The sequence below is a fragment of the Pelobates fuscus genome, chromosome 7 (genome assembly GCF_036172605.1).
Source record: "Pelobates fuscus isolate aPelFus1 chromosome 7, aPelFus1.pri, whole genome shotgun sequence".
Taxonomy (NCBI): domain Eukaryota; kingdom Metazoa; phylum Chordata; class Amphibia; order Anura; family Pelobatidae; genus Pelobates; species Pelobates fuscus.
The window spans coordinates 53,901,287-53,925,546 of NC_086323.1; the positions used below are offsets into that span (position 1 = coordinate 53,901,287).

Sequence of the window (24,260 nt, forward strand, 5' to 3'; positions counted from 1 at the left end):
GCACGACTCCAGAAAAGAAACACTTTTTTACCAAATATATGATACCTGAAAGTAAGAACAAGATTCTGAAATAAAGTATTTGGAAACCGGCAGATATGCTCTGCACGGTTTTCTCAATTCTACAAATCTCTGCATGCAGATACATTGCATTGGTGCGCAATGCTCATGTGTGGACAACCAAAAATTGGAAAGAAAGGGTTCATGGTTCACAGATGATAAATACTGTAAGTAAAAAAAAAAAAATGAAACCTATAAAACAAGCCACCTTTTTCCCTTAAACAAAATTTTACATTTCGAATGCTGTATTTAAAGAGTATGTGTCATGCCCCAAACAATGTGTGGTCATTAGATTAAGAATAAGAATTTATTTATATATTGTGCCTATAGTTTTGCTAGCAAATGTATAGAGTAGGAGAACCCGAGGCATTGACTGACATGGTGGAGCAGAAGAGACCTCCTACGGATGGTTGTGCTCTAAGCATCGCAGCCACAGCGCATGGTTGCTATAGAATACGGCTTGACAAATTTGGTTGAAATCTAGGAGCCAGCTAAAAAAGTTAGTAGCCAAAACAACAATTTTTAAAAGGAAACAATAGTCAGCAGAACCGCGACAGCATAATGTAGTGGTTCTGAAGTCTATAGCCTGTCTCTGCACACTTTCCAATGTAAACACCACCTTTTCAGCTAAAAGGCAGTGTTTACATTGCTGCATAGTAACACTTCTAGTGACAGTAACTCAGATGGCCTCCAGAGGTGCTTCCTGGGCCAATGTTGCTTGGAGACGAATTATGCTCCCCATAGGGATGCACTGATTCAATGCATCTCTAAGAGGATATGATTTGCACAGCATGGCGTTTTGCCGTGCATGTGCAGTAGTCTCCCAATTCTTTCCAAAGTAGACGAATTGGATAGGCTGAGATCATCAAGACTGATGATCCCCGTCATGGAGGTGAGGCCAGCCGCAGAGATAGCAGCCCAGTGTGAGGGGGGGGGAAGGGGAGTAACACCTTTTCCATATGATTGGAGGGGGGGCTGGGGACTTAGACACACTCACTAACAGACACATACAGTCACGGATTTGACACACACACACAAACTATGATTGGTTTTATTTAAATGTGCCCACCCAGTCTCCCTATCAGCGGGAGAGCTGGAGTGGATCAGTGTTCCCTGGGGTGCTATGTTCATCTCCCTGCTTTTCTCCCTGTCCCGCACTACTGAATGATGCCAGGGCAACGTCATATTCCGGCTCCCGGCATCACTGCAGGGTGCGCGAGGGAGCAGAGCAGGGAGATGACTCCCTCGCTGCCCAAGCACTTAATCAGCCTCCTGCTTCAGCTATCGATGATCCGACTGCCCGCCTCTGCTCTCAGGCAGCCGGTCATCTTGTGAGCTGAACAGGCTTACAAATCTCATGACGACCTGAGATTTATCGAGCCCTTATATAGAAGCTCCCTAGCCGGCGCTTCTAGCTTTGTCTAGAGGGTACAGGAACAGAGTGACGTTTATCCGTCAACAAGCTGGCAATGAAGCCACAGTGCTTGCGTCACTGAAGAGGTTTGCCCTGCATGGGGAAATGTCCCCCAAACAGTGCAAATCACTGAAGACCAGAGTAGGTGGTTACATGAAGATTAACACCCATAAAGCTTGAAGGTGGCAGTTCTGGAACAGAGAAGTGAGTAACTCTCTATGTATCTTTGTGATATATGCCACATTCAATGTATAAATCGAGTGTAGATGCTGATGGCAGTGCGCTGACAACAATCTTATTACATGCACAGAATTGACATTACGCAGCCCGAAACTCCAAAGTCATGGGTGTAACAAGCCCCGGCACACAAGTGCAGATTACTCTGCATGTGCAGCGTTCCAAGCAGAAAAAGCTGCACATACAGACTCCTACCACCACGACCACTTCAAATTACTGAAGTGGTCATGGTGGCTTGAGTAACCCTTTAAAAAGACCATCATAGTCACCCAGACCAGTTCATCTCAATTAACTGGTCATGTTCTTTTAGTCCGTCCGTCCCCCTCTTTTTTTTTTTATAATAATAAATAATAATAATAATATTATTATTATTATTAGGGAGCCTGAAACAAAACCAGGGGTCGACTTTTTGGGGGATTCACATATAAAATCGAAAAAAAGAAAAGAATAGAATATATATATATATAAATCTTATCACTGGACAAAAGAACAATGTTAATAGGAGTCGCATACGGTTATACCTTCCTTTGGTAGTTTACAAAGCCACAGGCAAGTTTCTATTTTGGCCCTCTCTCTTAATTGCAGAGCTATTATGAAGCCATGATTAGTCGAACAGATAAACAAGTAACTGATCTGCAAGAGGTCTAATGAAGAAATGCAGCTCACTAATTCCCACATCATGAAGAAGTAGTAACAGCAGCTGGGATTGAAACGTGCCTATGTACTTTGTATTAATATTGGACAACATTTTATATTTAACTCCTTATCCATCCTTTCAGAGAGACCCTGCTAAGCTTGCAAGAAGTCATAATGTTCTCTGATAAGAAAAGGATTTCACTGTTACTTGGAATAAAAAGTGGGGTTTAATAACGAAAAGGTAATAACTGCAAATAACAGCAAAAATTGGCAAACAATGCATACGTTGGAAAAAAACAACCACTAATTGAAATTGAATATTTTTCCGAGCTCAGCTATTTTAGTCTAGATTTAGGGTTTGGATTTTAGTTTCCACCACACATTGCGCTTTTAATAATTGAATGGGGAGTGTCACTTTGCAGGTTGTTTGTTTATTAGGTTTACTTATACCTGCTTTTAACAAATGTGTTTGTATACTGTAAAAAAAATTGAATTAAAAAGTAGACATCCACATCTCTTTATCCTGCAAATGGACCCTTCCATTTGAGCTTCCTGTCAATCGCTGGAATAAGCTCTGTCCTTTGCACCTGGCAGTCACCATAGAGAAAGCACACAGAGAAGAGGAGGAGAAATAAAACCGTTTCTATTTCACTTCCCTTTTTGCAGTGTTTCTCTTGGCTGAAATGGATTGTGATGTAAGTCGCTAAATCATTACCATAAATTTAAAACAAAAAGGAGACCCTCAGGAAGAAAGGGTTAAAGGGACACTCCTCCTAGTACTAAAGCACTTCAGCTTGCTGCAAAGATTTGTGTGTGAAGAGTGTGTCCTATTTTTTTCATTTTGCAAAAAGTGTGGATTTCAATAGAAATTGACACTTTTATAAGTTAAAATGGTTACACCCCCAATGGTTACTCCCTAAGCTGTAATGTAAACACTGTCTATTCTTTGGAAAGGCAGCGTTTACATTAAAATGCCTCTAGGGACGGACTATGGACACCAGAACAACTACATTAAGTTGCAGTTCTGATGACTATAGTGTTCCTTTAAAGAGACGCTAGAGGCACCAAAACATATTTAGCTTAATGAATAATCACTGCTCAATTCTCTGCCACTTAGGAGTTAATTTGTATATACATCCCTAGTCAACTGCAACTTAATGTAGTTGTTCTGGTGTCCATAGTCCGTCCCTAGAGGCATTTTAATGTAAACGCTGCCTTTCCAAAGAATAGACAGTGTTTACATTACAGCCTAGGGAGTAACCATTGGGGGTGTAACCATTTTAACTTATAAAAGTGTCAATTTCTATTGAAATCCACAGTTTTTGCAAAATGAAAAAAATGCGCATTAGGTCTCCTTGGCCGGTGGGCGGGATCAGTCTCGCTCACCGGCAGACGGAGACCGTAGGAGGAGCGGCGCGGAAGATGAGACAGCGACGAGGGACATCGCCGCTGCCTCAGATAAGTGACTGTAGGGGTTTTCACCCCTTCAGTAACCGGGGATTGGGGGGTGGGAGGGAGAGGGTACCTCCAGTGCCAGGAAAACGGATTGTTTTCCTGGCACTGGAGTTTTTTTTAAACTCCTAAATGGCAGACAATTCAGCAGTGAAACTGTAGGAGCATGATCAGTACACACAAATTAGGCAAATTAGGCATGTTTTATTGCCTATAGTTACCCTTTAACCATTACCTTGTTTAGGTTCCACAAAAAAAAAAAACTAATGTAAAAAGAACATGGCCCGTGTATAAAGCTGGAAGTGGGAAGTTGTGGTAATTGTAAACAGGGTTAAAGCCGCACTGTCTCCCATCCCCACCTCCAAAATAAGTCTTTCATAAAGATTCAATTTTTATGAAATACTCAGATTGACAGTGATGGGATTTCATGGAAATTCCAACCCAGTCAAAAGATATACTGAGACAAATTAGGGACTATTTTGTCTAAATATTTTCCTATATAGTGTACCCTCGGAACTGGAACGCTCCCTTAGCCAAACAATTCTGTATTTAAACATAAAATTACAGGAAACAATGCCTTGGTACCCAAACAAAACACGATATCACAACAAAATCACACAGCATTAACCTCATTGGTACCTCAATGGAACCTCGTTGGTATGACGCATCGGCCTCCTAGCACTAGACAAAGCGAACAGAGCTCCATTCTGTCAACAAACAGCGCTGACAGGTAAAGTGAAGTTAAATTTTAATTTCATTTCCATTGCGTTTATGGTTTTTCACATTTATGCATGCAAGGTATTATTAAACTGTAAAATTTGTGTTAAAATGTTATTTGGGGGCTTTGGAACAGATCTAATTTACATTATTTCTTATAAAACATTTTGATTTGTTTTTCGCACAAAAATCAGTTCTCAAACATCCTTTTGGAACAGATTTAGTTTGAGTTCCGAGATTCCACTTTATTTGACAGAGCTTGACAGAATGCAGAGCTACTGCCATCAAGACTTGCCATTGGGTAGCTATTTTCCTCTTCTCTGGTACTAGATGTTCGTGCAAGGAGCTCATAGCACAACATAGCCCAGTTCACTAAAGAGCAAACTGGGCCATGTAAAAACTGAAAAACAGCTGTAGAATGACGGCTATCAGTTTATAATACAGTTCCAATAACGCTACAAGATTACTAGACTGCGTGTGAGGTATAAACTACTTATCGCATGAATGCAGCATCTCATCCTGGTGTGCAGCTAAAGGAAAATCCAAAGAGTGACACTTTGCCTGTATGTTTTAGTTTAGTTTTTTTTTAGCAAAATGAGAATATAAGATCATGTCTAACTGGACAATCCCTTTAATCCTAGTGAACAAACCCTACATTGTGAAATGGGTCTCTCACAAACGATAGATTATGTATAACACTTATAATGGATGCACCAATTAGGGTATTTCAACTGCTTTTCTGCCTAGATTTTGACAAGATTACAGCAAACGTCCTAGGATCTGTTTAGTAAGGCACAGCTTCCAGGCTTAAATGGAGATCTGTTTTAACTAAGAATGTATGCAAATAAAATTAGATCATAACATTTTCAAAAAGGGTTTTTCCAGCTATGGCAGTAAGTAGGTTGCATGTGCTAAAAAAAAAAAAAATTAAAAATTTTTTTTAAAAAAAGTACCATTTGGGATTCCAAACACAGTGGAAAAACAGTAATTTTACTTACCGTAAATTCCTTTTTTCTTAGTATAGTGGCAGTACTTACAAGTGGGATGTTCCTTAGGATTCTGGACAAGAAGCTCCCCCTTCTTTAGAATTTAAATGCTGTGCTCCGCCTGCTGCCTCCATATAAGCTGTAACTCAGAGACACTCACCAGTAATACAAAAGAACCAAAACGGAGACCGAATGATGCATAGAATTTAATCTATTTGAAAGCGGAGGGAAAGCCAGTACTGCCACTATACTAAGAAAAAAGGAATTTACGGTAAGTAAAATTACTGTTTTTCCCTTCGTATAGTGGCAGTACTTACAAGTGGGATATAGCAAGACCCCTGCAAACAACAAAGGGTGGGAACTCAGCAGGCCACAGCTTGTAGCACCTTACGCCCAAAGCAGCTTCAGATGATGAGAATACGTCCAGCCTACAATGCTTGATAAAAGTATGTAAGGAAGACCAAGCAGCAGCTTTGCAGATGTCTGCAGGTGAGGCGGCTGCTCTTTCAGCCCAGGAGGTCGTCATAGCTCTAGAGGCACGAGCCTTTAAAGGGAAACTAAGGGGAATCCCTTTGGATTGATAAGCCAACCTGATTGTATACGTTAGCCATCAGGCCAAAGAGGGCCCTGAGACAGCACAACCCCTGTTAGCGCCATGAAAGAATACACATAGATCTAAGGATCTAATCCCTGAGTCATCTGAAGACAGATTTTCAGGGATCTTCTAACATCTAGGAGATGTCACATTCTTTCCAGATCCGACGTAGGAAAATGATAAAACCCCGGTAGGACAATAGGTTGGTAATCGCAGCACCAGAAAAAACCTTAGGCAAAAAAGAAGGCTTGGTGTGCAGGACCACCCAGTCGCGATGAAAAAGGTGAATTCCGGAGAGAAAGAGAGAGCTCGGATCACACCTACTCAACTAGCAGAGGCGATAGGCACCCGGAAAACCATCTTGAAAGTAAGAAACTTGATAGGAACCTCCAGTAAATGTTCAAATGGTGGTTCACAAAGGGCTCGAAGCACCAGACAGATCCCAAGTAGGGAAAGGTACTACTTAGGAGGCCTCTTAAGCCTTATGGACTTAAGAAATCTTAGAAAAAGCAGGTTTGAGGCAAAGCCCCGAACCAGGAAGTGATTTAGAGCTGAAATCTGGCCTCTGAGCGTAAAACTCCCAGGCCGGCTTCAAACCCATCTTGCAAAAAAGAAAGACTTTCCGGGATAGAGGCTTTGGCCGGATCCAACCTCGAAGTGAACACCAGGTTCTGAACTTCATCCAAACTCTGAAATAGATTTACGAAGTGGACCAGCGGACAGAAGACAGCAACACATCACATAAAGGTCAGAGAGACCATGGCCTTGAAGGATCACCCTTGCAGCAACCATGCAGTCAGGTGAAAAATATCCAGAGTTTCCACGGGGAGAGTCACATTCTCCAATATTTGAGAAGAGACTGGAGATGCCAACGTGAGATTGTCAAGTTTTCCACTTCCGAAAACCAACTCCTGTTCGGCCAGAAGGGCAGGACTGCCAATTACTTGCCTTCTTCATCTTACTTATGAACAATCCGTGGTATAAGAGCGACAGGAGGGAAAACATAAGCCATGTCGAAGGTCCAAGGTATCGATAGACCGTCTAGGACAACTGGGTACTCTCCTGAATGGAGAGAAGCAAAACATTGAACTTTCCTGTATCTCCGGCCTGCCGAAGCGTGAACCCAGCGCCAAAAAATTTAGCTTGACAGTGCCCAGTCTGCCTGGGACCAAAGTCTACGGCTGAGGCCGTCTGAACTAATTTTAGAGACCCTCTGACCTGGGTAGCTGATATAGCGAGAAGATTCGCTTGAGCCCAAGACATATGAGGTAGCAGAGCTTTTGAAGAGCTTTTACCTTCGTGCCACCCTGGCGAAAAAAAACACTGTAGTGGCGTCGTCCGACTGAATCCTCATTGCCTGATTTGTGATGGCTGAACGGAAGGAAACCAGTGCCTTCCAAACCGCATTAATCCCTGAAACTTCAGGAAGCGCCTGACTCCACTCTGTTCCAAGACCCTGACGGAACTGAGAAGCTAGATGGGCGCCCCAACCCATCTGGGAGGCATATGTGGATATCATAAACCATTGTTTCTGAGCAAACGATAGGCCCTTTGGGATTTTGCTTCTGTTTTTCCACCAGTTCAGGAGTCCTTTCACCCTTTTGGATAGGTGGAAGGGAGAGTCTAGATCTCCCTGTTTTCGTGTCCATTGGGAAAGGATGTCCCATTGCAATGGTATTGCTTCTGCCTTTGCCCAAGCCACTGCTGGGATTGCAGAAGCGAGGAGGCCTAGAACCTCATAGCATCTCTGATTGAACTTAGGTTTTTATGCAGCTTTGATACGGCTTTTAAAATCCTCAATTGTTTCACTAATGGTAGAAAAAGAGAGAGGGACTGTGAATTTCCTCTAAGACCCAAGAACTCTAGACTTCGTGACGCCGTCAGCTTGGATTTTTCCAGGTTCAGGATCCAACCGTGATCTCTTAAAACCTTCATTGTAATCGTGAGATGAAGATTTAGCAGTTGTCTTTATTGGGCCTTCAGGAACCAAACGTCCAGGTATGGAACAATCGAGATACCTTTCAGACGTAAAACCACTGCTATGGATGCCAGGATTTCCGTAAAAGCTCGAAGAGCTGAGGACAGGCCAAAGGGAAGAGTTTAAATGTAAATGGAGAATCCTTCGCTTTCTTGAAACAAGAATGCTTGGGCACTTCCGGATTTGAACCCGGGACCTCTCGCACCTGAAGCGAGAATCATACCACTAGACCAACAAGCCAGTGTTGCTAGAACCGCAAACCTGAGAAACTTCCGTGAAGATTCTGAAACCGGTACATGGAGATAAGCATATTTAAACCAACTCTGCCATGTAATCTCCCTTTGTAAAATGTGTGTCAAAAGACAAAAAACGTTCCATACGGAACTTCTGTCATGGTAAGCAGGTGTTTACCAGTTTCCATCTGGTTTTTGAACCAGAAAAAAAGGCGTGAGTAAACTCCCTGAAATACCCAACGTTTGGGTACCTCTCTACCACATTTCTTAAAGAAAAAGAGAATTTGTTTACTCTTGATGGATAGCTTGACAGTAGGAAGGATGGACGTGGTTTCGATGAAACTTTATTCTGTAACCTTCTGAAATGGTTCTTGTAATCCACCTATGAAGCACTCTTTCCTAGTCTTGGGTGAAGAACCGAAGGCGTCCTCCCATTCTTATGGCGTCAAAACTTCCTCTTTTGTCATGCCTGTTGGATTCCTGTCAAGACCACTGGCTGTTTATTTGAGGTACATAGTTGGTCTCCCATACAAGTACTAACCAGGCCCGAGTCTGGATGGCTTCTGAGATCTGACGAGATCAGGGATTTTCAGGCTGGTATGGCCATAGGCCATCATGCTTTTGAAACCTGCAAAACCGCCCTGGTAACGAAAGGACCTCTGACCCTTGTACTGAAAACTTTAATATCCCTGGGTTCTTGAATCCAGAGGCAGGGCTTTCTTCGTATCAGACATCTGTCTAACAATGTCTTCCAAAGGAGTGCCAAAAAAAAATAAAAAAATTTTTGTTCCTTTCAAAGGGTAATTCACATAAGGATGCCTTAGACGCAGAGTCAGCTGTCCATGTTCGTAGCCAAAGAGCTCTTCTGGCTACTGACGACAAACCCATAATCCTCGCTGATAAACAAAGAAAACTCATCTTTCAGTAGGAACAAGAGATGGGAAGGATCTGTATCAGATTTCCCATAATGGAATCTTCCAGGGCTAGTAGCCAAACGCTCTGAGCTCTGAGGACCGCTGAACCTGCAAATTCAGCTCTGCACTGATATCCTGCGGCCTGGAATATTCTACTACACGAAGTTTCGGCCCGTTCGTCCATTGGGTCTTTAAGCCCTGAGACTTCGCCAATGGGTATAGTGGTTTTCTTTGATAGCTGGTCAATCTGAACATCCACTTAGGAAGATCTTCCCATTTTTCTCCAGACTGTAGCTTGACTTGAACGTACGTCTTTCAAGATTCTTTCATTCTCTATGATGGAGATCCAAGATTTAAGGAGACATTGGGAAACCTTTAACCTTACCCTTGGTAGGTTCAGTTTCTTGTACCGCCGTCGTCACTTCTTTAATACATTTCTTCAGCTCTTCTGGTGGAAACCCCTCCTCCACACTTGAAGCCAGGCTGGAAATATCCGAAGGCGAAGAGACGTCAGACACAGAAGGAGATCTATTCCTCCTACGCTGTGTGGGCAGTTTCTCCCGAATAGCTTCAAATGTCTGGGACAAATTTTCCTGAAACCAGCCCAGGAAGGATGCCATATCAGTCTGCTCGGCTTTTACTAGCCGATCCGTTGCGCACTGATTGCATGTATTTTTGCGACATCCGTCAGGTAGAGGTAACGCACATTCCAGACAACATAAGTGCTTAGATTTACTTGTGGTGTTTGGAACAGAAGTTGACATCTTGTCTATATCTGTCTTATCTGGAGACATAGGACTTATTCTAGAAGCATGCATAAAAACAAAAGGTGAAAAAAAAGGAGAGTTCAATAGTTAAACCTCACCTTAAATCACCTAAGATCCGTGTAGGAGGGCAGGTGACACGGAGAACCAGAACTGTACACCCACCCTTGGGGTCAGGAAGGTCCTGCACAGCCATGTATCCAAATTTTAAATTTGGCGCCAAACACCGTTTCGCGCATGCTCAGTAGCGTGATTCTGTGTTTGGTGGAACGCAAAGCCTCCCGGGCGTGCGTTCCACCGCTGTGCGCATGCGTAATGAGCAATGAAGGAGAACCGCCTGGGAACTCAGTCAGAAAAAACCACAAAAGACAGTACCCGGTCACGTTCCGTAACGCGAACCCGGAAGTACTGTTGCCGCTCAGTTCCCGCCCGGGAAACTATCGGGCACTCACCTCCCGGTCAGCAACCTGTGCTGAACGCACCAAATCTCCACCTGCACTGTGGGGGAACCTGTCCGTCCCGTTGCCGGGACAAGAAGAACTGGTGAGTGTCTCTGAGTTACAGCTTATATGGAGGCAGCAGGCGGAGCACAGCATTTAAATTCTAAAGAAGGGGGAGCTTCTTGTCCAGAATCCTAAGGAACATCCCACTTGTAAGTACTGCCACTATACGAAGGGAAAATGAACAATAGTTACTGCGTTAGTACTGCATATATTAGTACAGCTTTAAATAGAAGCTTTAAATATCCATTGACAAAGGACACCTGTTCTGTATATGTGACATGGTGGTAGTTCACAGATGATACACGTTATACATTTCACAGGCCAAACTTATCACAAATAAACGCACAAAAAAAAAAAAACTTGTCAAAATGTGTGTGTTTTTACATGCAGACATGTGATATGCATTGCATGTCTGATGTATGTTACATGGCAGCAGTGCATGTGATCTATTAACACTTTGTGGTATGGGTGTGGTTGGCTGTGAGAGCGATGTATGAAATATGGCTGCAATGAGTATAATAAACGTCATGGCAGCAAGATGTGTCATACATGAATCATGAACCAAACATACATTTTTTTTTACAACAAAAACTGACTTCTGAACTGTAGTCTTGGCTCTGGTCTACAGTCACGATGACTTAGAAGTATAAAATTACAAACATGGCACAATGATGCATGGCATAGTGGGAGAGAGAACCCACATCAACATGTATGTATTTTTCTGGTGATTTGTCGATTATGGTTGCAAAAGTAAAATCCATACTCTCGAATCTCAAAGCTGTTAATGGTCGGAATAATTGCCACGTTTTCATGAATACTACATTAGTCAGTAATGCAATCACATGAATCAGACTGGCATGGCGTATAGATATCATGTAGAGTAATTTTTCTGCGACTTCCCCAAATCCGATTGTCCACAATCAAGTTACATATACCATATTTATGAAAGCGGTAAGAACATACTGTGCGGAAACGCAATATTAGGCGATGAGAACATACATCTTTAAATGTACTTGAAATCTTACTGAAGGGGAAATTCAGAGAGAAACCTTTGATAGGTCTTTCAATTATCAGCATTTATGCATATAGAGTTGAAGACTCAGATATAATAAGAGTACAACAGGACTCAACATTTCCACTCGTCATTAGCTGATGAAAACTTAGCAAAGGTGATAAGAATTACACCCCTGGTGAGTGTGCCATAGACCCTCCAAGCAATGTTCCCTCTAATTTTTTTTGTAGATGTACAAATATTTTTTCCTGTTACACAAGTATGTGCACATTTAATGCTTGGCAAATGTAAACCTTACATTTTTTTAATATAATTTTGTCAAACTGTATTGCCATATTTTAATATAGTTCATATAGAGTTACACGCTATATTATACGTGTAACATTGCCTACATATATTTCGATGTGTCTCCATTTTATAATGCCCACATGTCCATTCCTTTTAAAAAACATTAAAAAAAAAAAAATGAAAATTCACTTTTCCAGGAAAGCATATCAATGTCTACCTTACCCTTACATTTTGTGCCACTGTTATACTATACCCCACTACCTCTAGCATTTAAGCAGGGCCCTCTGTTCTTGTGCGCCCAGCTCGTCTGGTTACAAATCTTAATCTGTTAGTCCATCCATTGAACAGCGCTTCAGAATCCGCTGGTCATTTATTAAATGGCAATAATAATATTAATGACTATCCACGCCACATTGACCACATTCATTTCACTTTGCATGCATTACCATGGCCATTTAGGCTGCTCTGACTCAGGCTGATAATTCTGCACATTGCGCTCATACGAGCTGCGCATTTGTTAGATTTTTATTTTTTGTTATATTTTGTTATATGTGCTGCAGTCAAAAGGGGTGTGCGCAACTACACTCGCACACCTTTCAGGAAACAATGCCTCCAAGCATGCAGTGGTAAGTAACTTTTAAAGTCTGACTAGTAGCATAGCAGTACACAATGATTCAGATTATACTTCAACCAACTATTCACCAAAGGATAAAATGGATATCCTTAGCTTTTAAGTCAACGGGCTATCTAACCATGTACTTTGTTAAAAGAGCTTCAACAGCTTGATCTTAGCTTACAGACAGGGTCCTCTTTACCTTTTGTATTGGTCTATGCATAATGTACTGCCTCCCCCCTGCCCCCCTCCCTGTACAGCACTTCAGAATATGTTGAAGCTTTAGAAATGCCAATAATAATTCATTATACACTAGATAGCCAGCTCACCTTCACACAACGTTTTAGACAGAATAGAGATGCATTTGTCCAGGAACCCTAAAACAAGCACAGGTATGCAACAAGGATCCCATGCATCTACTTGTTCCCAACGCACTGGAAAAGGATGTCAACTATTTACATGACAAAATACCTTTAATGCAAGCATTTGAGCCTAAAACAGCCTACTTGAATTCAATTAAGAACTTGGGCCATAAATGCTATTTATTTCATATTAGGTGCAGGTGTTTGATCATACTTGCCTAAGGAAATGCAAGTGGATGTTAACAGACATCCCTAAACAAAGCATTATTTTTGTTTGTTTTTAGTTATATCTTAGTGTATTTATAATAAAACGTCTTACATTTTCTTCAAGCCAAGCAAAAAAAAAAAAAAAAACATTAAGTAGACAGCCATGTATTGAAAAGGTATATATAATAACACATAAGTCATACTCACACACATCATGACTATATAGTATGCAAAGAAACTGTATTGGTCACAAGACCCTTAAGTTGCCTACACAAAATGATTCCAATTATTACAAACAGCAAGGTGTAAACACATGCACGTCCTGCCTACCTGATCAACTGTCATCAATGAAAAACAAACCTTGCATTAGCAATACGCACACATTCTCTTAGGAATATACAAATCCAGGTGTTTTGACATGTACAGAGTTTAATTTTACAGCAGGCCATGTATTATTGTGGTACAAAAGACTATTAAGATTTGTAATTTTGTGACAGATTCTTGACTTGGTCAATACCAGACACTTTGTAGTCATCACACATACAATTAAACATGAGTAAACGTCCTGTTAAACAAGTCCAAAACCGCATTTCAAATTAAACATATTCAATAAAACACTGCTATAAATAAAAAAAATTAAAAAGAACAGAATTATATTTTGAACTAATAACAGCTATTATGTATTGAAATTCTCCTATTTGGATTTAGAATTCTGGTTACAGGAAAAAAGATGTCTGTCTATAAACCAGCTTTAACTAACACACAGATATATAAAAAAAAAAATTAAATCATGTCATACACCAGTGTATCTAGAACAACACGCATTAGGAATTCCCCCATGAAAAATGGGGAATCCACAATTAATGCTAAAGAGTTTCCTTTTGTTTTGTAAAGAAGAGAAAAGCTTGATCAGCGTATACCTGCTAGAGCTACTTTACAAAAATGATGTTAACAGCTCACAAGACCACTCAGCCCTTTAACACTGGTAACAACCATTTAACAGTATAGTTGTTCTTTAACACATAGTTAGAATGGCACAATATCATTGCTCTCTCTACAACTCCTTTACCTGATCTACTCCTACACTTGAGTATTCTCATATGATCTACCTGTACGCTAACATTATTTCCCATCTGATCTACACTAACATTATATTCCCATATGATCTATATGCACACTAATTTATATTCCCAGCTTTTCAAGGCCGTGTATGTGTGTTGGTACTGCAACAACTGGAAAATCTACAGTTCATACAGACATACAAAAACTATGTATTTACAAAAGGTAATGTTATACACAATGCATAGGTATATAAGGCAACACTGAGATTTGTGTGAAACCCAAAGCAAATATGTGATTGTGATTATATATATATATATATATATATATATATATATATATATATATATAAACATACAAGATTCAGCATACTCGCTCATTCACTAAACAACAACTTTAAGTCTCACAAAATGTAATTGTTTTAATTTAAAAACACCTCACCAAGGTAAAAATTAATGGGGACTTAATTACAGTACCTACTAAGTTTTCAGTGATTACTTTTCTAGCAACCTATTTCATTACCCCTACTTATATCCTTTGTGTCACTTTAACCCCTTAAGGACACATGACATGTGTGACACGTCATGATTCCATTTTATTCCAGAAGTTTGGTCCTTAAGGGGTTAACCCACTCCCTCTAGCATGTAAGCTCATTGAGCAGGGATCTCAACCCCTCCTGTTCATGTGCGTCCATTTGTCTGGTTACAATTACGTGTTTGTTAGTCCACCCATTGTACAGCGCTACAGAATTTACTGACGCTATATAAAAATTAAAATAATCATACATTGAATACACCTGCCACAACAACGTTAAATATATATACACACACACACACACAAAACGTATACACAATCCCAGATGTGTGTGACACTATACAATGTGTCTGTAAAATATATATTCTAAAACACACACTCTCCTAGATTTATGTGATATTATACTATGTGTGTATGACAGATGGATATACACACAATCCTAGATGTGTGTGTGGATATATGTACATCTCTCTCTCTCTCTATATATATATATATATATATATATATATATATATACACACACACACACCTACTATAGAATATGTGTGATTCTATAGTATAATGTGTATAATAAACATCTATGATCCCAGATGTGTGTGTGTGATAGTATAGTGTGTATAATATCTATGATCCCAGATGTATGTGTGATAGTATAGTGTGTATAATATATATGATCCCAGATGTGTGTGTGTGTGTGATAGTATAGTGTGTATATCATCTATGATCCCAGATGTGTGTGTGATAGTATAGTGTGTATATCATCTATGATCCCAGATGTGTGTGTGATAGTATAGTGTGTATATCATCTATGATCCCAGATGTGTGTGTGATAGTATAGTGTGTATATCATCTATGATCCCAGATGTGTGTGTGTGTGATAGTATAGTGTGTATAATATCTATGATCCCAGATGTGTGTGTGTGATAGTATAGTGTGTATAATATCTATGATCCCAGATGTGTGTGTGTGATAGTATAGTGTGTATAATATCTATGATCCCAGATGTGTGTGTGTGTGATAGTATAGTGTGTATAATATCTATGATCCCAGATGTGTGTGTGTGTGAGATAGTATAGTGTGTATAATATCTATGATCCCAGATGTGTGTGTGTGTGAGATAGTATAGTGTGTATAATATCTATGATCCCAGATGTGTGTGTGTGTGAGATAGTATAGTGTGTATAATATCGATGATCCCAGATGTGTGTGTGATAGTATAGTGTGTATAATATCTATGATCCCAGATGTGTGTGTGTGATAGTATAGTGTGTATAATATCTATGATCCCAGATGTGTGTGTGTGATAGTATAGTGTGTATAATATCTATGATCCCAGATGTGTGTGTGATAGTATAGTGTGTATAATATCTATGATCCCAGATGTGTGTGTGATAGTATAGTGTGTATAATATCTATGATCCCAGATGTGTGTGTGTGTGAGATAGTATAGTGTGTATAATATCTATGATCCCAGATGTGTGTGTGTGTGAGATAGTATAGTGTGTATAATATCTATGATCCCAGATGTGTGTGTGTGTGAGATAGTATAGTGTGTATAATATCGATGATCCCAGATGTGTGTGTGATAGTATAGTGTGTATAATATCTATGATCCCAGATGTGTGTGTGTGATAGTATAGTGTGTATAATATCTATGATCCCAGATGTGTGTGTGTGATAGTATAGTGTGTATAATATCTATGATCCCAGATGTGTGTGTGATAGTATAGTGTGTATAATATCTATGATCCCAGATGTGTGTGTGATAGTATAGTGTGTATAATATCTATGATCCCAGATGTGTGTGTGTGTGTTCCCTGGACCCCATGCTCTCTCCTTGCTGCCCCTCACCGGAGATACTGCGCACACAGCAGGCTCATCCTCCTCCGGGGCTCTCAGGGTCGGTCCGTACAGGCTCAGGATCTGGACGGTCGTGTGATAGCCATCTTCTCCGGGCCCCCACTGCCTTAGAGCTCGGGGCCCTGGGCCTTCAACCGGCCCCCCTCTTAGCCCTTTGACAACCAAACCCCCCCAAAAGCGCCTCACTGAACACCTTCCCCTCCGGAAACAGCTCCTTCCAGCAGCACTTCCGGTTCGGTGCGTCTGCTATAATCCTCCGGGCTGCCTGAAGATTTCGAACTCCGAGAGCACGGGAAGCCACGCCCACCGCGTCCCAGCGCGCATCTGAGGCGCGCTCGTCTCTGCTACTGACGTCACTGCGAGATGGGCGGTGACGAGAAGGGAGAATGAGAGGCCTGGGCTCCTATGGCAACCGGTTGCCTGCTGCCCGAACTGTCGCCTAGGTAACGTGATATGGCGACGCTGGGCCTGCTTAGTGCGTCAGTAGATGCCCTCATTGACTTCAAAGCTGGCCCATGTGCTCGGGCAGCTGCTGCCACCACCGAAAAAGGATGTAGATATTTATATTTCAAGGCTTGTCATGTGTAACCATTTCGTGGCCTCCAGCATTGTACATGTCATTCTATGGTGGCAGTGTCGTGCTTTCCTGTTTTGGAAGATCTAATATTTGTAATCCAAGGTTACTTTTTAAGCAGGGTTATGGGCTGAGGCGTAACAAGAAACCCCCGGCCCCGGTGCAAAAAGTGCCCCCCCAGCCCCTCCATATTTCTCATTCTTCTCCACCCCCTGCGTGTCTCATTCCCTCCTCCAGCCCCTCCAAGTGTCTAACCCCCCCCCCCCCCCAGCCCCACCAAGTGTCTCATTCTGCTCCAACTCCTCCAAGTGCCTCACCCCCCAAGTGTCTCATCCCCCCCAGCCCCTCCAAGTGTCTCATTCCCTCTCAAGACCCTTTATGTCTCATCCCTCCCATCGGCTTCATGTCTTTCATTTTATCTCCCAGCACCTGTGTCTCATTCCCCCCCTTCCCCTAGCCCCTCTGTGTCTCATTCTCCCACAGCAGCTTCAAATGTCTCATTCTCTCCTTAGCCCCTCCAAGTCTCTTATCCCCCCTGTCCCTCCTTGTGTCTAATTCTCACCCAGCCCCTCCAGTTGTGTCATTCCCCTTCAGCCCCTTCATGCATCTCATTCCCTCCCAGCCCCTTCATTATTATTATGATATTTATGTCTCTCATCCCCCCCCCCCCCCCCCAGCGCCTGCTGGTGCATCATTCTAACCCCAGACCCTCCAATTGTCTCATCCCTCCCAGTGGCTTCATGTCTCTCATTTTCTCTTCCAGCACCTCTGTGTCTCATTCTCCCCCCAGCCCCTCTATGTGTCTCATTCTTCCACAGCAACTTAAAATGTCTCATTCCCTCCTTAGCCCCTCCACATCTCTTACCCCCCTGTCCCTCCTTGTGTCTCATTCTCCCCCAGCCCCTCCAGTTGTGTCATTTCCCTTCAGCCCCTTCATGCATCTCATTCCCTCCCAGTCCCTTCATGTCTCTCAACCCCCAGCGCCTGCTGGTGCATCATTCTACCCCCATACCCTCCAATTGTCCCATTCCCCCCCAGCCATTACATGTGTCTCATTCCCTTCCCAGCCCCTCCATGTCTCTCATCCCCCCCAGTGCCTCAAGGTGTCTCATTCTCCCCTCAGCCCCTCCATGTACCTCATCCACCCCCTCCCAGCTCCTCCATGTGTCTCATTCTCACCCTAGCCTCTCTATGTGTCTCACTCCCCCTCCCCTCATTGCTCACTGTGCTGAATGCTCCCCTCCTACCGGTCACAGAGGTTGACAGAATTGCCGGGCCACCTAGCGCGACTGTGGTAGTTACGCCACTGGTTATGGGTAGGATTGCCATGTTTTTCTGGACTCTTTTCACAAAGCAAGACATTTCATTACAACTGCAGACTATGCAAGTCATCATCAATAACATATTTTGTGTGAACACTACACTGTAATCATAATTTACTAAGGGACATTGTGAGACATTATGTCACAGACACTGGGGGACACAGAGACACAGTGTCCCCATGTCTCTCAGCCAGTGTCCCTGGTGTCTTTGTGTCCCCATGTCTTCAAGTGTCCCCTTGTTTCCCAGTGTCCCCTAGTCTCTCAGTGTCAACATGTCTCAATGTCCCCATGTCTCCCCAGCCAGTGTCCCTAGTGTATGTGTCCCCAAGTGTCTTAGTGTCCCTAGTGGCTTTGAATCCATGTTTCCCAGTGCCCCAAGTTTCTCAGTGTCCCCAGGTCTCCCAATGTCCCCTGTCTCAGTGTCCCCATGCCTCACTGTTTCCCCATGTCTCTCAGTGTTCCTAGTGACATGGGGAACCTGGGAGTTATGGGGACACATACACTAGGGGACACTGAGAGACATAGGAATACTGGGGGACACATGGAGACATGGGGCATTGAGACACTGTGATACATAGGGTCATGACACTAGGGTACATGGGGACACTGGGAGACTATGGGGCACTCAGACACTGTGATACATAGGGACACTGTGAGACCTGGGGTAATCAACACATGGGGTCACTGAGTCATGAGGGCACTGGGAGACTATGGGACATTGAGACACTGGGCGACATGGGGACACTGAGACAGTGGGAGACTTGAGACACTGCGGGACAGGGAGACACTGGGAGCAATCCATCTATACAGCAGAATCAAACTAAGTAGTTTTTTTGGTGATTTTTTTTGTGGCCATTTTCTCTTATGTCACTCCTTGTGATTTACATCATGTGATGTCACCCATACATAATTAATTGTGCAAATTAGTAAGTCCGGTGGCAACCCTAACTTCTTTTCACATACTCTTGCTTAAGTATGGAAACTTAAGAGTGATGTATGGGAAGAAAACTTGTGTGGACTGGCTGACAATGAAATTAGTTAAGGTAATGCTGACTTTGGTCTCTCTAACACTGTGGCATGCTCCCTTTCTTCTACACTCACTACATACAGCTTTTCTCTCTCTCAGACTATATACCAGGAGCTCCTGCCTGTTAGCGAGTGCTAGGGGACAGTCCTTAGAAAGTGTTGAGCAAGCGCATCATTAGACTCATTTATGCCAAGCTCAGGGTGCTGTCTGCATAGTATGCCCTAAGTTGACCAGCTAGCATGATTGGCAGGCATCCTGACATGCATTTATGCCAGGCTGGCATTCTAATTCTTTGGGCGGACATGCCCTCTTTTTCGGCATCTTCGCCCCTTTTGGTAGGTTACGTGATTTGTGTCAGTGGCCCACCCTTTTACAGCGTCCATTGACTTTCTGCTTCACTGGACACTGCAGTTAGGGGGTTATGGATTTACTTGAAAGATGAAAACAAAAATCAGAGAGAGATTAGCATAGGGTATGTATTTTCTTTTCTTTCCGTCCAGCACCATCAGATACATGACGCTTGGGAGTGTTTTAGTGTTTTTGGTCGATAACATACTGTAATTAGGCCCATTATAATTGTCCGCACCAGGCCCACTGGGCTCTTAACCTGGCCCTGCTCGGACTATGCAACGGATGTGCCTCTAGAAGTGGGCTTAACACTGCAATGCTTTATATTGCAGGATTGAAGGGACGGGATCATCTCAATTCTTGAGATGAAGTGATCTGGGTGGTTGTAGTATTTCTTTAAAGTTGTAATTTTTAATTGGGTTCTTTGAGCTATGTGAAACTATTGGATATGTTTACAGCTTAAAGCAAAAGATGAACATTACAGGAACTTGGCTGGAGTCTTTAATGCTAAGTATCCCGGCCATTGCTAAGTTTTTGAAATAGTGTTTAGCTCTGCTTATTCCCAATACAAACTAAACAAAACATTTCAGCATCTTGCCATCCACTTTCAGGACTGGTCCCATTCAATTTTACCTCAGTCCGCCATGCACTATGCCGCAGATGAAGACCTTGGGGAGTCAGGGAACATCTCCAGGATTAACTCCTGATTCTATTGCAGTTAAGCCTGACCGGAGTCTGTAGGAAAAAACTGCAGTTGAAAAAAAACTGAAATGTGGGGAAAAATTACCAAAAAGTGTTCCAATAATTAATAAAGAAAAAATTTCATTAAATTAAGTAGTACTTTTTGGGGGGGTCCCTAAAAGGACAGTCAGTGTTGCGAAGCTGCAATCCTAAATCTGAATATCTCCACCAAAATCCTCTTGAGCTGGAAAAAGCGCTAGTTAGTGAATATAGCCCTTTCCCCCAGTAACTGGATGACACACAGTTCTGGGAGTATAACTGATTTTTATTGAGCCAAACGTTGCTTTTCATGGACAGACTCCAGCATGGGGTCTCCATTCAGTAGATATAGTACCCCCCAGACACCCCTGTGTCTGGGATATAATTGAGTTGCTGCCTGCTAAACTTATCTCCCGGATACAGAGTGACTAACATACAAAACACAGTAAAACCATACAGGAACACCACGTCATACATCCCCGGATTGCTCTTGTCCAAAACGCCCAAGTTGGTCAAATAGCGCCCAGAGGGAAAGTGGTCTTGGCTGGTCGAATATTGGGAGCGTCTGTGGTCAACTAAAGGGGCATCCCCCTGGCTCTCAGGGAGCAATTGTTCCTCATAGTCCATAGAAGTAGTCGAAACCACAAGGGGTGGGAGGATAGAGTGGCCAATTCCAGTTCCATGGAAAAGTGCCTCTGGGGACGTTCGTTTACTGCTTATGGCCGAATGGCTGCAAAGGGGAGAGCTCTTTGGATGATGTTCGGGAGAGGGTAGGAACATAAAGGAGGGAAGGAGATATGGGAAAACGAACGGGGATAGGGCAGGGTCTGCCACAGTAAGTATTAGATCTTTGCACTAGTGATATTTGAGGTTCACTGACCACTACAAAAGTAAGACAACAAAGCTATCAGCTGTTTTTTTTTTTTTCTTCTTCTGATTTTATAATATATAACGATCATTTGGTTACGGATGCAGAAAAGAGCTGTGCTTTTTGAGCGACAGGGGTGGTCATCATAATAGTTTGCCATTTAACTAGTTTTACTGTCTGTGCTGAAAGTTACAAGTGTAATGCTAACTGAAATAGACACTGAATTTGACAGGTAAAATGTAATTTGTTGTATAAATTTACTATAAAATCAAACAGTATGCATAAATCAAACAGTGTGCCGTTTAAGGTATACCTACATCATAACATTTTATGGTTGACTTCTATCAGTTTTACAGTGGGAGGGGTATTCAACAAATGCATATCCTCTCTCGCACGAAGAAGGTTAATGTCCTCTGGTGGTGGGTGTGTATGATCTGTTTCCTACAGACAGAGCATAGTGCTCTTATCCTACTTAATTATTAATGATAGTTCCTGTCTTTACCATTGTTATACTGTTTCTCATTTGATTGGAACTTTGGTGATTGCTCACTTTTGATGCTCTGCAAGTGATGCTATTGTGAAACTGAAACAGGTGCAGTGGCTTCACTGTGAGTTTTTGGTTTTAACAACATGTTATTGAATCCGCTTTAATGGCTTTTGCTGGCGTCAGTGAGCAGTACTGAGTGTATTATATTTATTTTATTAACCAGTGGGTGTCACTGTTCAGAGCTGAACAAAAAATATTTACTACCAAGAGACAGACTGGCACATTTTAATTCAAAGCTAAAGGTACTAAGCTGTTAAAATTCCATTCAGTTAAAACAATGGGCAGACATGGTGGCAGCATCCATCATTGGCATGGCACAGGGCAGTTCAGAGGTAATAGGGTCTACCTGCAGATATGAAATCCCACAAGCTTTCTGTAACCACTGTAATTTATAAAATGTGGCAACAAGTGATCTAATATCTAGTACTTGTAATAAATAGTATTGTTTTATATCGACTAAAGGTTCTGCCTTTGTAAAACTGAAACTGGTTGTAGGACTATATTTAAAGAACTGGAATCAAAAGTAAGCACGTGCTTGTGAGAACGCAAGGTTCCCTTTATGTGGGAGTATGGGGGTTTACAGAAACAAAAGGATGAACCAGGCTGATAGGACTGAAGGTTCCCAGTTCCTGCGTTCTCCTGCTCCTGGTCCTTCCCTGGCACCGGCATCCTCCTTGGCGTGATGATTACGTGATTATTACGTGATGAGGACACAAGGTGTCATAATGGGTGCAGCAGCGACCCTTGCTATTCAAGGGGCTGCGCAGAAGTAACTTTTGCTATGCAAGGTGCTGCAGCCACATACTGGTACCCTGACATATCTAAAAAGTTAATTGGTAAGCCTGGCAAGGAAGGACCGGACTAAATGGAGTATGAACATTGTTAGCATCAGTTTAACCTTTCTTCTGGTCCATAACCTTTCCGGTTTACCAGATACTGCAGCTTGCCTCTTATGATCCTTTATTCCAAGATGGAGGGATCTTCAAATTACTCCTGTCTTTCCTTCAAAACAGGAAAAAGTGTCAAGTAAGATATATTTGTTGCAAGACAAGGGTTTCAACAAATACACATGAAAGAAGTATGGTATACAAAGGGCAGCAGGTAACTGTAACATATGAGACTGGATTTATCCTTCTGATTACTATATATAGGCCACTGTGTAATGGGCTAGTTTCATAGTGGGCACTCTCAGGCGTATATTCCGTATACCAAGCCATACCCTTTCACCCAGTAGCTGCTTGTTATACAGTAGCTGCTTGTCTACATCTATTGGTGTATCTTTTTTGCGCAGAAGGCTAATGACTCAGGATGTGCTAGACTTGCTCCCATGCTTTTTCACAGGTTCTTTAAATGTTCATCCACATCGGGAATTCCCCGTGAGGAGAATGCCACCAGGAAAACAGTGGGATGAAAACTGTAGATCAGTTAACATGTCTGTGCTCTATGGATTTGTGTTTATTATTTTGCTGCCAAATTTTCCTGGTGTTCAGAGACAAAAGACCTTAAGTGCTGTTCCAATGTTCTCTGAGCAGCCCCATTAGTTTGGGAGTTGTATGCAGACGAGAAGCTTAACTGAATGCCCATTTGTTTAGAGAATTCTTTTCAGAATCTGGAAATAAAATGTGGCAATCTATCTGAGACGATATAATCTGGTAGCCCATGAAGTCTGCAGACTTCTGTAGTGAATATGCATGCCAATTCTAAAGATTTAGGCAGTTAAAGCAGAGGCAGAAAACTAAACATCTTATATTATCTATCCATAATGATCTGTATGACAGGAAGGTCTACAATAAAAATCAATAGACAGACTATAAGGGTATGAGGGGTTTTGTACCGAGCACTGTACAGGTTTCAAAATATGCTTTTTTCTCTTGTCTGGAAATTAGATCACCACAATGAGTGAAGATTAGGGAACACATCCTGCAAGCCATAATTTTTACCGACCGCAGGCATGGTCCCATAGCCGAAAATAGTTCCATAGAATCGCGGCTAAGTGCCGCTGGAGGACCGACCGGGAACCGCAAAGTTTTCATGACAAAAATAGTTCCAGGGCATTTGCGGCTAAGTCCCCCTGAAGTCTATTCGCGGTTTTGGTCCATGCGAACAAGATGGCCGCCACATCGTGGTCGGCCATAGGAATTGCGGCCACCCAGACGAACACTTAGCCCACAGAGGTGCAAATTGCAACAATATATCAATTAAGCTTAACAAGCTCCAGGGTGGTCTCCGGTTCGTGCATCTGTTTGGTAAACTAACCATATAGTCCCAATTGCACAAACCTAGCATGTTTAAAATATTTTAGCCAGGTCTATTGCAGGGGCCATAGTCACAGGGTAGGAGGCTGGCAAACAGGACCCTCCAAAAACCAGTGGCGAAGTTACTTTCGTCACAGCTTCTATTTAACATATTTATAAATGATCTTCAAATAAGCAT

At 42.2% G+C, this 24,260-nt stretch overlaps 1 protein-coding gene across 12 annotated transcripts in view; it reads right to left on the reverse strand.

Moving 5' to 3' along the window:
- SMG7 (SMG7 nonsense mediated mRNA decay factor) overlaps window positions 1–16,709 on the reverse strand; it is a 69,242-nt gene extending 52,533 nt beyond the window's left edge. For 8 of the 12 annotated variants that reach the window (XM_063428281.1, XM_063428279.1, XM_063428288.1 and 5 more), the window contains exon 1: window positions 16,413–16,708. In XM_063428281.1, coding sequence (XP_063284351.1) covers window positions 16,413–16,441 — 29 coding nt within the window. In that variant the 5' untranslated portion in view covers window positions 16,442–16,708. Of the gene's footprint in view, window positions 1–16,412 lie in introns of all 12 variants that reach the window. The other 4 variants (XM_063428282.1, XM_063428277.1, XM_063428287.1 and 1 more) reach the window with 2 other exon arrangements.
- Between the last annotated feature and the right edge of the window lie 7,551 nt (window positions 16,710–24,260).